Raw genomic sequence first — 13618 nt, 5'->3', positions numbered from 1 at the left:
CCGTCCCTCGAGCGTTTGCCCTCCGAGGAACCCTCACCACAGAAGCGGCCCGGAGGGTCGGAGGTTCGTCAAGCCTAAGGCGGGTAGGTGACCACACCTCAGGGGAGTCCATCTCTTCTGCTTCCAGTGGGCCACTCTCACATCCTGTCGGAAAAGTCGACTCCGCGTCCTGGTCTTAGGAAGTTTCTCCTCAGGTTTCCCACAGTTACCTCGCACCTCAGCCTCGACTAGAAAGAGACGCCCAGGGAGTCTGTAAGGGAAAGATGAGTGGAGCGGTTTTTGCTTAGGCTTGGTCTGTAGACGCTTACTTATGGGTTCTGCGTCAGTAATGGCCCGAGACCTAGTTCTCAACCCCATTTTATCCCCATTTTACAGACGAAGGAATTGAGTCATAGATCATGAAATTTGCCCCATGCCCCGCAGGTAGTAAATGACTATCGAGATTGCAACCCACACTACCAACTACGTTTTCCTGTCACTTAAATCCCCTATGTATCAGAAATCTAGCTTAGCTGTTGAACGTGGAAACAATAAAGGTAAGTATTAAGAGATAAAAGTTTATAATTAAGTATGTTCCTTTGAACACTTACAGCACCTTATTTATACCATTGAATACTTCAAGTGTGGCTAGCCCAAATAACACATTAAGATGTGTTATAGGTATAACATACCAACTGTAGTTAGAGGACTTTATATATTTTTTTAAATTATGTTTCAGCGATTAACATTTTTCTTTTTTTTATTTTAAAGATTTTTATTTATTTATTTTTAGGGAGGGAAGAGAGGGAGGGGGGGAGAGAGAGAGAGATCAATGTGCGGTTGCTGGGGGTTCTGGCCTGCAACCCAGGAATGTACCCTGGCTGGGAATCGAACCTGGGACACTTTGGTTCCCAGCCCGCGCTCAATCCACTGAGCTACGCCAGCCAGGGCTTGGACTTTATATTTTTAAAAAAAGAGTGTAAAATATCTTATTTTTTAAATATTGGCCCTGGCTGCTGTAGCTCAATGGATTGACTGCCAGCCTGCGAACCCCGGGTTGGATTTCGCAGTCAGGGCACATGCCTGGGTTGTGGGCCAGGTCCCCAGTAGGGGGTGTGTGAGAGGAAACCACACACTGATGTTTCTCTCCCTCTCTCCCTCCCTTCCCTCCTGTCAAAAAACAAATAAAATCTTTAAAAATATATACTGATTACGTGTTTAAATATTTTAGGTATTTAGGTTAAGTAAAATACAGTAAAAGTAATTTCACCTGTTTCTTTTTACCTTTTTAATGTAGCTACTAGCAAATTTGAAATTACTTATGAGTGTTACATTTCTGTTGGATAACACTGCTCTGGAAACAATAGTCCCAGACTGCAGGCACTAGAAATAGCAGTTGCTTGAATGGAAAACTGGGAGAAAGACAAAGTAAGAACACAAATTTGGGATTGCCCAAGACTCAGCAGAAGGAGTCCCAATGTATATGTACTTCTGGTCAAAATTTTTCAACAAATAAAGGTGGGAAGTGACAGAAAAACCACAATGGAAAACTTTTAAGTGCTAGTAGAAAAGCTTGTATATTATAAAAATGTGTGAATTAGAATGCTTAGTCCTTGTAGCAGTTGGTATGTCACATGCCAGGTGAGTAGCCAAAGGATATGGTGCTTCAGCAGCAAATTAGAAGGGATATATATAAGGGTAGATATGAGAGGGAGGACACAGTTGTAAATAGGTGACATAAACATAGTTTGTTGGTGTTGTATAATAAATTTTTTAATTTGGTGTTTTTTAATTATAAAAATAACAGATGCTTGTTACAGCAGTGAAATGATACAATGCAAAGATGTATTAAAGGCAAAGCTTCCCCTGCCTGCTGTAAACAAAATGTGTACACCTTTATGAAAACACATGCACACACACATGTGTTTTGTGTTTACTTTTTTTTATCCTCAAAATTAACAGATGTGCACACTGGGGTCTCTGGGATTAAGAGCTAGTGCCTTTCTATTTTTTCTCTTTTTCCACGTGCATTACTCCTCTCTCCCTTCATGTTCACTTTTTCACGTTCTTTCTCTCTTACATACACACACAAGGAAGGGGAAGAAGGCATTGTGTCCTTTACACAAATAACATTCTTATACCCCTGCATTTTTTTCCCTCAATGTCTTCTATAGAGCCTCTTGGTCAACTGATATAATAGATCTAGTTGACTTGTCACTTCATATTCCTTACCCTTAAAAAAATAGGTTCTTTTATAATTTTTAAAGAGTTCTGTGTTATAGACATTACCTGTCATGTTGTATTTTTTAAGATCTATTTTTTTTGTTCATTGACTTTATTCGTACTATGTTTAGCCAGAGATAAAATTTAATGTGGTCAATATATTTCTTTCCTTTTAGAGCATCTGGGTTTCTTGAGTGATTCATTCATCAAATTTTTATGTAATGGTTTTTTTATTTTATAGTGCTTTCATTTTCTGTCTTGGTCTGGGTATCTCCTCCAGTCCTTGATAGGTCTAGCCTCCCAAATGTTCTTCTAAGATTAATGTTTTGATCTTCACATTTAAACCCTTAATGTATCTGGAATTAAGTTTTGTTTGTGATGTATATAGTAGGAGTCCAACTATTTAAGAACAACTGTAGTTTTGAAATTTTAGGTTTAGAGATTATTTATTTTATAAAAATCCAATTCCATAACCCAAATCAGCAACTCAGAAGTATCCACCAGGATGAAACTGTGGAATTATTAGCTTTACTAATGTGTATGACAGAGTACTGAACAAAGGAGGCAATGTGACAGCTCCATAAATCAGCAAAACTTTAGAGAGAAGCCAGTGAAATCTGAAATAATATGTTCTCAGAATATAAACAAAACCAACCTATAGGGAAGAAGGCAGCATGCTTTTTAAAAATAATAATAATAACCATCATTTTTTATTAATTTATCAGAAGTCTTCATAGGGTTGTACTAGTTTGCTAGGGCTGCCATAATAAAGTACCACAGACTGGGTGGCTTAAACAACAGAAATTTTTTCTTTCAAAATTCCAGAGGCTAGAAGTCTGAGATCAAGGTTTCAGCAGCATTAGTTTCTTCTGAGGCCTCTCTCATTGGCTTGTAGATGGCTGTCTCCTTGTATCTTCATATCATTTTCCGTTTGTGTGTGTCTGTATCTTAATTTCCTCTTCTTTATAAGGACACCAATCATATTGATTAGGGCCAACCCATATGACCTCATTTTAATGTAATTACATCTTTAAAGACCCTATCTCCAAATACAGTCACATTCTGAAGTACTAGGGTGTAGGACTTCAACATGTGAGTTGAGGGGAGGGACACAATATAGCACATAACAGAGGTTAATAATGCAATCAATATGATCTTATTTCATTAATTTTTTAAAAAAGCTTTGACAAGATTTTTACACTTAGGACTACTCTTTTAAAGAAGTAACTAATGCCCTGGCTGGTGTGGCTCAGTGGATTGAGTGCCGGCCTGTGAACCAAAGGGTCACCAGTTCTATTCCCAATCTTGGGCACATGCCTGGGTTGCAGGCCAGGTCCCCAGTTGGGAATGTGTGAGAGGCAACCACACATTGATGTTTCTCCTCCTTTCTTTCTCCATCCCTTCCCCTCTTTTTAAAAATAAATAAAATCTTTTTTTTTAGATTTTATTTATTTATTTTTAGAGAGGGAAGGGAAGGAGAAAGAGAGAGAGAGAGAAACATCAATGTGCAGTTGCTGGGGGCCGTGGCCTGCAACCCAGGCATGTGCTCTGACTGGGAATCAAACCTGCGATGCTTTGGTTCGCAGCCCACACTCAATCCACTGAGCTACGCCAGTCAGGGAAAATAAATAAAATCTTAAAAAAAAAAAGTAACTAAGGAATAGAGATTACCAGTTTTTAAAAAAAAAAAAAAAATCAGTGAACAAGTCAACAAACGAACAAATCAATATATTTTAAAGTAATTTAGGTTAGAGGTGAGAGACAATGAGTAGAACTACGAAAACACTGTTCTAGAAGAAGTATATAAGAATTGGTCTTGAGACTAAGTGTAAATTCTTTTTATTTTATTTTTTTATATTTTAGAGAGTGGGGAATGGAGGGAGAAAGAGGGAGAGAAACATTGATGTGAGAAACAAGATTGGCTCTCATACATGCGCCTACTGGGGACCGGACCCACAACTCAGGCATATGCCCTGACAGAATCAAACCAGCAACCTTTCACTTTGCCAGACAACATCCAACCAACTGAGCCACACTGGTCAGGGCCTAATCTTAAATTCTTAAAAAAGACAGAGGGAGTAAAGGTAAAATATCCATATTTACAGGTGTATCTGATTTCTTCTAGGTAATGACAAATTAAAGTATAGGTTTAAACTTAAAAGATCATTTCAGGTTGTATATTAAAAAAATTTTAAGTGAACTTAATATATATAAATAAAAAGTATTATATTTATAGGTCAGTGATTCTGAATGAGTAAAGGGTGCCTTCCAAGGATGAACATATCAAAACTAGGGGGTAGGGGACAGTGCTTTTTTCAAATCATACTGTCTGAAACTTTGATTTTCTGTTTCCCCCTCCATTCAGGCCTGAAAAATCACTGTTGTAGTGTACCACTGATTGAATAGAGTATGTTAACAATATCCTCTGCCCTGGCTGGCGTAGCTCAGTGGATGGAGCTTGGGCTGTGAACCAAAGCATGGCAGGTTCGATTCCCAGTCAGGGCACATGCCTGGGTTGCAGGCCATGACCCCCAGCAACCGCACATGGATGTTTCTCTCTCTCTCTCTCTCTCTTTCTCCCTCCCTTCCCTCTCTAAAAATAAAGAAATAAAAAATCTTAAAAAAAAAAACAATATCCTCATTTGGTAAGAGATTATTCAAACTACACTTAAACATGATCATGGTCTCTAAGCAATCTAATATGACCTAGGAAAGGGACCCTAGTGACATGCTAAGTTAACCATGTCCTAAAGACCTTAACTCAATATGCTGCTGTGACCAGAGAAGCTAATATAATGTTAGGTGACCTAAACATTAACACTGAGTCAGACACATAGAATCATTAAACCATCTGCATCTTCCCTTTGAAAAAGCATTACAGAAATCTGAAACCCATCCCTCACGATTGAGAACCAGTGGCTACAACCCCCTCATTTTATACATAGGAAACTAAGACCCAGAGAGGTTAAAATGACTTGTGTAAAGGCATTGAGATAGTTGATGAATCCAGGCACCAGATCTCCTAAATTCCAATCTAATACTCTTTAACTACTATTTTAGAAACCATTAATTCCTATTTTTGGTATTCACGGTTTTTATCTAATGTGCAATTCTGGTCACTACAAGGTAAATTTAAAACAGCTTTAAAAATGTAAAGAGAAACAAATGAGATAATAAAAAAAAAGATTACGGATACATTCTTTTATTTTTTTCAAAGATTTTATTTATTTACTTTTTTGACAGAGAGGAAGGAAATGAAGAAGAGAGGGAAAGAAATATAGAGAAACATCAATCCATTGCTTCTTACACACCCCCAACTGGGGACCTGGCCGGCAACCCAGGCATGTGCCCTGACTGGAAATTGAAGCAGCATCCTTTTGGTTTGCAGGCCGGGACTCCTTTTATTTATTTATATCCCAGCCTCATTCCCAGAAGGCTTGCAAAGATGCAGATAATATAGTAAGATAAAACAGAAAAATGAGAATTAGGAAAATAAGGGTAGAAAATAAAGGATACGTAGGAAGAACGTAGCTGTTAGGCAGGGTAGATAGCAAACCAAGGCAGGGAGGGGAAGGGAGACATGTCTCACCCATTAATTCAGCAGCCCTGAGCCTAGTCAGATAAGATTGCCAGGTGTTCCAAAAATCAAAAGACTATGATAAGCGCAGGAGGAGGGAGCCTTGTGTGTATCATTTCCACCATCTGGGAAAGGAAGCCTTTGAAACTGTATGTTAATACCAAGGTCTGGAGAAGGGAGGAGGAGGGGGAAATCAGAAATTGGCTACAAGCATAAAACCCCTAAAATCCCAATAGTCGGTGCACACAGTCTAGCCAGGTGCCTGCTTGTACCTTCATGCTCAAGTGTATTTCATAAATAAACTTACTATCTCATTTCCACTATACTTGCTGTCTCTTGACTGAATTCATCTCTCGAGAGTGAGACAAGAACCAAGGAGGGGGAGCCCCCTAACTCAGGTCTCCCTAATAACAGTAACTAGCATACAAAATATACAACATGAAGTCCTTAAACCCTTGCTGGAGGTGGGCCACAATTTGGCTCTAAGTAGTCTAGCATCAATATGAAAAGAAAAATATAGTCATTTGAATATTCAGTGTCTTTAAGGTAAAGCCAAACAGCAATTCAGGGAAAGCACAACTTGGTTCAGAGAAAATTTCTCCTATGCATCTTTAAAAAGAACATTACGAATTGTAATCATAAATACCCTTTACAGTATCGACAGCAATTAAGTTTCATAGGGATTTGATACAGATTGCCAAAATGCAATCCAGAAAAAGCAATTCTATAGAGGCAAATAAAATGCTAGCTATGTACAGGGAAAATCTGTCTTAATTCAGGGACAGAATTAATAGAAGTACACAGAATATTTTACAGACTCCCTTTGGTCTGAAAAAAGAAATCATATGACTGAAGAATATTAAAAATGAAGCTTTTGAGAAGTTAAATAAAAATGAAAAGTCAAAAGGCCAGAAATATATAACAAATTTAAGGTCCAGATGATTTTCATTACTAAAGGAAAAAGTTCTTAAATGTTAAGATTGATGTCATGCCTCTTAATCCCTTGGTTTGCCCATTAGAAACTGAATCCTGGGATGTCTAGAGCAATGATCAGTTTAAGAATCCTTACGTCACCCCTGGATGGGTAGCTCAGTTGATTGGAGCATCATCCTGATACACCAGGGTTGTAGGTTTGATCCCCAGTCAGGATACGTGCAAGAGTTGGCCAATGAATACATAAATAAGTGGAACAATGAACTGATGTTTCTGTCTCCCTCTCTCAGATCAATAAATAAAATTTTTTTAGAAAGAATCTTTATGTCTTTTTTTTAAAAGATTTTATTTATTTATTTTTAGAGAGGGAAGGGAGGGAGAGAGAGAGAGAAACATCAATGTGCAGTTGCTGGGGGTTATGGCCTGCAACCCAGGCATGTACCCTGGCTGGGAATCGAACCTGGGACACTTTGATTCCCAGCCCACACTCAATCCACTGAGCTACGCCAGCCAGGGCTAGAATCTTTATGTCTTTCAAAGCAGTTTTGTTTTGGAAAAAATATGGATAGCTATTCCAGTTACCTTTAATGACATTTAACACACCCATGTTTAATTTCCTATTTATTCTTTGTCACATTAGGCTACTATGATTCACTTTTCAAATTATTTAAAATTAAACTCATTACAGACTGGTTTTGTGCCCCCAGAATCATATGATTTAGATACATATTGGAGTTGAAATGCCAGCTTTTGAGACCTCTGAGAAATATTCACACTGCTTCTGAAGAGCCTGTTAAACATATAAATAGCACCTTGGAAACCCATGAAGTGTTATTATTGCTCAAGAAAGGAAAAATGATGCAGAAAAAAAGTGGGAAAGTGAGACAAGCCTCCGGCTAAAAGCTTCAGGGTTTGAGCACTGGAGAAATGAAACAGAAAAAGGTTGACACTCTGATCTGAGATAATGAATTGAGAGACGGGTTGTATGATGGGGGAAGGACTCGGGCCGGTTATGGCTGCCAGGAGCAGAATGCCCAAGAATTAAACTCTGGTACAATGCCTAGAAGAAGAACACAATGATACGAGATTACAAAGTAAAAACAAACTGGATCATCAAGGCAGTCATACTGAGTTGGTAGTGGATGTGATCTTCAGGTTCCCAAATGGGCCCCTCAATCTATAGTAGAAGGCCTCAAGCAGGGCTGGAGTGGACAAGGTAGGATTCCAGGTTATAGTCAAAGTCCTTGAACAGCATGGACTCTGATGGACTAGGCTGGGTAGCTTGGGTCTCCATGACAAAGTTCACTGGCTGCTTCTGTAAGAGCTCTGGGTCAAAGACCACACCCCGAAAAAAAGGGTGGACCTGGAAGTGATGCAAATGCCGTAGACGCTGGAGGGGATTCTGGCATAAGAGCTGAAGGGAAATAAAGCAACAAGGATAAGGGACTGGGATAGGAAAGGGGATGTTAACAGGGACACTGGAAAAGGAAAAACAAGTTCATGGAGCCATGGAGGGCAGGAAAAAGAACCCTAAAGAGGAAAGGATTTCTAAAAAAGGGAAACAGGCTAATGTGGGGGCAAAGGCAGGAATAAAGGAGCTATACTGGTAAGAAAGTATCACTGGCCCACTCAGAAGTGACCTGTTACAGATGGGGCAGATAATTGGAGGACCAGGAACTCAGGAATGAAATTTGAAATGCTGGTTAGAGGACAAGTAGTAACATAGTACTTGATCAAATTGGAGCCCTGCCCCACAAATAATTAATCAGTGGAATGGGGAAATACCACTTCAATGACAGGAAAAGGAGAGAATGAATGGTTTGTTTGGTAGTCAAGAAGGAAAGTGGTGCTCACCCTTACCTCATGGAGCAGAAGTGAAAGCCCCTGGTTAAGAGAAGCTGGGATCTCAGAGCCATAGCGGGTCACGCTTGCCAACATGGCCACGTGATCTCTCTCTGCAGCCACTGGGAACTGAGTTAAGAGGTGTGGGGGGTATCACTTCTTAGCAGGAAAAAAGCAAGGTTCTCTAAGGTCTTCCTATCACAGGGCAAAAATTTTTCTCTTCTCTGCCCAGCACTACTATCATTCATTCTCTCACCTTTCCAGTTGCCAGAGAGAAAAGCAAGACACCCAGGGACCACCAATCAGCAGCATGGTTGTAAGGCCCTCCACTCAGGACCTCTGGGGCTACAGATTTGAAAGATACTTGTCATTGACATTGGTTGGCTATCCTCCTGCCCAACGCTTGCCCACCGGCTTTAGCTTTTTTCTTACCCATGTATTGAAGAGTGCCACAGATAGTATAGGCTCGAGCTCCCTGGGGCAGGTGGCGGGACAGACCAAAGTCTGTCAGTTTCAGATGACCTATAAAAGATAATGCAATAGCACCACTCTGTTCCATCCTTCATCAGCCATGGCTTATTCCCAAATGAAATACCTCTCATTCTGGGGCTGAAAAGGACTTACCTCGTTTATCCAGAAGGATATTCTCCATCTGAAAAATCACAGGTGAGAAGTTATTATTCATCCTCTTCCTGTATACCCCACAGCTGAAGAGGCCCTACTCAACATTCAGGTCTATACTTGGGAGGTCCTTGCCCATGAGGGCCCCATGGGTCAGCTGTTTTCAGCTATCCCATGATTTCTTGGATGTGTGAAACTTCTTACTAAGGCCCCTCCTCAGACAAAGAAAAAAAGCACTTTACCTTCACATCTCGATGGATGATACCCAAGTCATGGAGATAGCCTGTGGATGACAGCAAGTGCATGGGATGTGCTGCAGCTCTCCTGTCCTTTCCAGCCACTCTGGTAGTCCCATGCCATCCCTATCCCTGTTCTTTGACCTCCATAGTTAATACCAATTTTCTTCTTTTTGCCCCCCCCCCCCCCCGCCATTAACTCTTCCCTCATTTCCATTACCACTCCTGTTTCACTTACACAGCACCAGGACCAACTCAGCAGCAAAGAGACGGATGGAAGCCTCAGCAAAGCAGCCAACAGCAGACCACAGGGAGTACAGATCTGTGCTACAGTAGCTGCACACTGCAAAGCACCAGAAGTCTGGGCAAATTTGGGGCCTACTGTGCCTGGGCTCAAGGCATTGTAGACCTCCTGCCCAAATTGATGCCATATGCTATTTGTTCCCTCTCCCTTTGGGAGAGAGAAATGCTGTAAGGAAATAAAGCAAAGGCAGAACAAGCCAAAGGGATGGATAATCTCAGGTGAGGAATATGATAGAAGGACGCAGGGACTGAGGAGAGACCAGTCACTCACTAATGAAGAGGTGCCGTTTTCCCTGCCAGCTGTCCCCCAAACCATGTACAAAAGGATGGTTGATCTGTCGCTAGGGACAAAGAAAACAGGAAATTAGGGAAGAACAGGGTCACTGAGGATCAAGGCAGCCAAGAAGTCAGAATATACCTACTTATGCAGAAATGGAGCTGCTGCTCCACCTCTCAGGTTAAGTGAACTAGATTGGGACTGTCTGCCTGGTAATCTGGGAACCAGCATAATACTAAGAACACACTGGGACATGCTGAAGAGATTTCCCTGGCACTGCAGCAGCAGCTGGGGCAGGTGGGCCATTGCCCAGGCTGAGGGGTGCCCAAGACAGGGCTGAGCTTGTGGTTGGGGGTGGGCAGCAATAGCTGGAGGAAGCCACTGCCACTAGTCCCCCCCCCCCACCCCAGCATGAGAAGCAAGAGGGGGAGGAGGGGATAGATGGGGGAAAGGGAGGAAGATATTTTACTGTACATTACTGAGGAGGTGCATTTTACTGTAGAACCAACAGAAGTTGCAAATAAAGGTAGCTCTGTGTCAGCAAATCTCAGCGACAACACAACGTATGCTTCTTCTGAAGGGACTAGACCCTCTGAAGGGAGCAGTCTTGTGGGGTGTCTCTCAGAAACCCATGATAGCAGCAACATGGCAGAGAAGGTGGCTCTGAGCTCCCCCAGGCTGTGCCAGGTACAGAGGGCAGTGTATCAATGCCTCTGTCATGGGGGGAATCCTTCCGTTTTGTAATAAATGCTGAATGTATGTTCACTCAAGCCACTTGCTTGCATTAAGTGCCATCTCTGGTTGCTAAACTGTCACCTAACAGTTGAGGTTTGAGATGTTTTTGCAGTTAGTGCTTGAAACTCATCATAAATATCATGCTTTTTAAAGTTCACTTAGCTGTTTTTATCTAATAGACTTATTTGTATATTTTATCACCAGACCACAGCACCAGATATTTTGTTTTTAAACACTTACATACTAACAGCTCAGTACTGAATGATTTGATCTTTCCAATTCTGTATGTGTTAACAGATTAATTTTATGTTTGCATGTGCATTCTAACATTTGAAACCCTAATTTTTATTACAGGAGCTATATGTATTTTTAAAAAAATAAATTTAAAAATTTAGATGAGCAAAACAAGAAAACACTGGTTATTCCACTAAAAATCAGGAATTTTAGTTAATGACCTTGATGGAAATCCTGATTTTTTCTATGTATTATAAAAATATTACTTAATTCTTTTCTCTCCTCCCCTTTCCTTTATTTTAGTCATTCTAGTAGGAATGTAGGGCTATTTAATTCTGGTTTGAACTTGCAGTTCCCTGGTAACTAAGGATGTTGAGCATCTTTTCATGTGTTTATATGTGTATATATGTGTATGTATATACAGGCCATTTAAGTATATTCTTTTGTGAAGTGCTGTGGGTTCCTTTGTTCACATTCTCTTATAGTCTCCTTTTCTGTTTGTGGTTGTTTCATGGGTGAGGGTAAATCCAGTCCCTCTACTCCATCTTGACTGAAAGCAGAAGTTTCTACATTGATTTATAAAAGTGTTAACCCAATCTTACTGTATTTTTCGGACTATAAGATGCACCCCCCCGCCCCCCGCATTTGGGAGGAATAGTGGTTGTTAATACTGCTGTTGAGTTCTGTTTACATTTACACTGGTGTGAAATATTATGTTATTTGTGTTATTAAATATTTTACCACATTTTTTGCTTCAAAAATTTTCCCATTATTTTCCTCCTCTAAAACCTAGGTGCATCTTATGGTCCAAAAATATGGTATATTCCTAGAATAAATACAATTTGGTTGTGATGTATTTTCATATTTATATATTGTTGCACACAGTCTAATATTTTGTTTATGATTTTTGTATCTACTTTCATGAGTGAAACTGGTTTACAGTTTTTCTTCTCTGATAATGTCCATACTGGGCTTTGGTGTCAAGATTATGCTGGCCTCATAAAAAGCCAGCATAAGTTAGAACAACATGAGTTGGAACAAGTTCCCAACAACAAACAAAAAAAAGAACCTAGACTAACCCTGCTGGTAGCTACTTTTCCCAGGATCTACTTTGGTTGGATCAGAGGGATAGGCAGAACCAGGAAAAGCAGGACAACTGTAGTTTAGTTTCTCCACCTTTAGTTTATAGTTCTTCCTAGGATCCTTTCCAGGGTTCTGTGCATACCTGGATGCTAACCTCCTCTTTGCATTGCCTCAGGATGTCCCTCTGGAGGACCTTGACCTTAGGCACCACCTGTAACAGGACAGGAATGATAACTCCTAGAAGAGAATAATGCTACTGAATTCCTCCCAACCTTTCCAGAATCAAAACTGGAGGCAGGGACTAGAGAATAATGTGGAAGAGTACCTAGGTCCCTACCTTCACTGCACATATTGCTTTCCGGTCACAGTCTAACACCTTGAAGACAGTTCCAAAGGAGCCTTTAGCCACAAGGCCTAAAATCTGTACAGAAAAATGGAGAATAGAACAGTTGAGACTCTGGTCATTTCTAGATTTCTCCCCAAAACAAAGATGTCTTCCAGTGATTCCATTGACCTACCTTCAGCTGCTGCTGCCCCCTAAGGGGCCTAATGGGAAACTCCGGCAGAAAGAGGTTGATGATCTGAGGCACTGGCCACTCAGACAGAGGCTTCTCTATTAGCGGTGGGGCTGGCTCCAGGGGCTTCTGGTGCTGGCACTGATGCCCCAATAGTCCCCACAGTTCTTCCAGGCCTGACCTGGTGGTCCCCACACCTGACCAGAGGCTCTTCCAGCCTCGGACCCAGGGGCCCTGGATGTTGCCACCCTGCTGAGAACGAAGGGAGGCCACTCTAAACCTGCGCCTGAGGCATTACAGGTTCAGCAGGCACTCCCTCTAATAGCAACCCTAGAAATATATTTTTGAGACCAGGCAAAATTGCCACCATTATTCTTGCTTTGGGCCAAGGTCTGAACGTGATTCAAATCCTCTAGAAGGCAATATTTGGACATTTTCTCCATGAGGCATCCAAGGTTCAACCTGTACCTCCCAGTGTGGGGCTGGGATACTTTCACAGTACAGCCTTCCCACCCCCACAGTGGGCATCACTAACATGCTCCTCACCAGTCATTTCTCAGGCCTCAAGCCCAGGTCTTCTTCACCTCCCCTAGACAGGCTGCCAGAGCCCCACAGCCTACCTCATGAAGAGCAGCCGCCCGGGCGTGTTGTCCCTGCCGACAGCTCACTGTTCCCATTCTCAGCCTCTGCCTCTTCTCTCTTTTCGCTAAATCTGCTGTCCCAGTTACATAAGCAATTCCTCCCCCTGATGTTGTATTACACATGAACCCTGCCTCTTGCTATTCATGACTAGAAATGCAAGTGATGCAGCCAAACCTCACCCTTATCCCCAAATCCTATTACCCCTGGTCAGAACAGGTTTACAGCCAGAACTAAAATGTACAGAGAGACCTATCAGCATAGGGCTAGTGTCACACCAGAGCTGGGAAATATCTGTGATACAGTTTTAGGCAAGAGTGAAGAGGCTACCCTCTTTAGAGTGGCAGCTAGAGTATGTATCTTAGGTTGATTGGGAGGGAAGGATATAGACAAGATGAACCCATGCACTCAACACAATTAA

General features: G+C 41.3%; 1 protein-coding gene across 7 annotated transcripts; it reads right to left on the bottom strand.

Annotated features, from left to right (window-relative positions):
- Positions 1-7382: 7382 nt before the first annotated feature.
- On the bottom strand, positions 7383-13605 carry RSKR (ribosomal protein S6 kinase related). Of its 7 annotated transcripts, none has more exons than XM_028520554.2 (12): positions 13179-13488; positions 12562-12810; positions 12381-12464; positions 12186-12254; positions 9986-10055; positions 9650-9754; positions 9418-9458; positions 9179-9206; positions 8987-9076; positions 8811-8899; positions 8573-8683; positions 7383-8126 (listed from the first exon to the last, which is right to left on the bottom strand). In XM_028520554.2, exons 1-12 carry the CDS (start codon positions 13320-13322, stop codon positions 7905-7907), a joined length of 1302 nt encoding a protein of 433 aa, XP_028376355.1. In that variant the 5' UTR covers positions 13323-13488; the 3' UTR covers positions 7383-7904. The 7 variants fall into 7 exon arrangements, with proteins under 7 accessions (XP_028376355.1, XP_028376356.1, XP_035889247.1 ...); XM_028520555.2 differs by having other exon boundaries at positions 12562-12807; XM_036033354.1 differs by lacking the exon at positions 12562-12810 and having other exon boundaries at positions 13179-13605.
- Positions 13606-13618: the final 13 nt, after the last annotated feature.

The sequence above is a fragment of the Phyllostomus discolor genome, chromosome 8, assembly GCF_004126475.2.
Source record: "Phyllostomus discolor isolate MPI-MPIP mPhyDis1 chromosome 8, mPhyDis1.pri.v3, whole genome shotgun sequence".
Classification (NCBI taxonomy): domain Eukaryota; kingdom Metazoa; phylum Chordata; class Mammalia; order Chiroptera; family Phyllostomidae; genus Phyllostomus; species Phyllostomus discolor.
Note: the sequence above shows the minus strand (reverse complement) of the source record. Positions and strands in the feature narration are given on the sequence as shown.

What these genes read in the sequence shown, in the direction of transcription:
- RSKR (XM_028520554.2), bottom strand. Translation starts at nt 13,322, where the DNA reads ATGTGTAATACAACATCAGGGGGAGGAATTGCTTATGTAACTGGGACA. An exon ending in GGGCGGCTGCTCTTCATGAG is followed by an intron (nt 12,811 to 13,178) that starts GTAGGCTGTGGG and finishes CTTCGTTCTCAG; the next exon opens with CAGGGTGGCAACATCCAGGG. An exon ending in GGGGGCAGCAGCAGCTGAAG is followed by an intron (nt 12,465 to 12,561) that starts GTAGGTCAATGG and finishes TTTTCTGTACAG; the next exon opens with ATTTTAGGCCTTGTGGCTAA.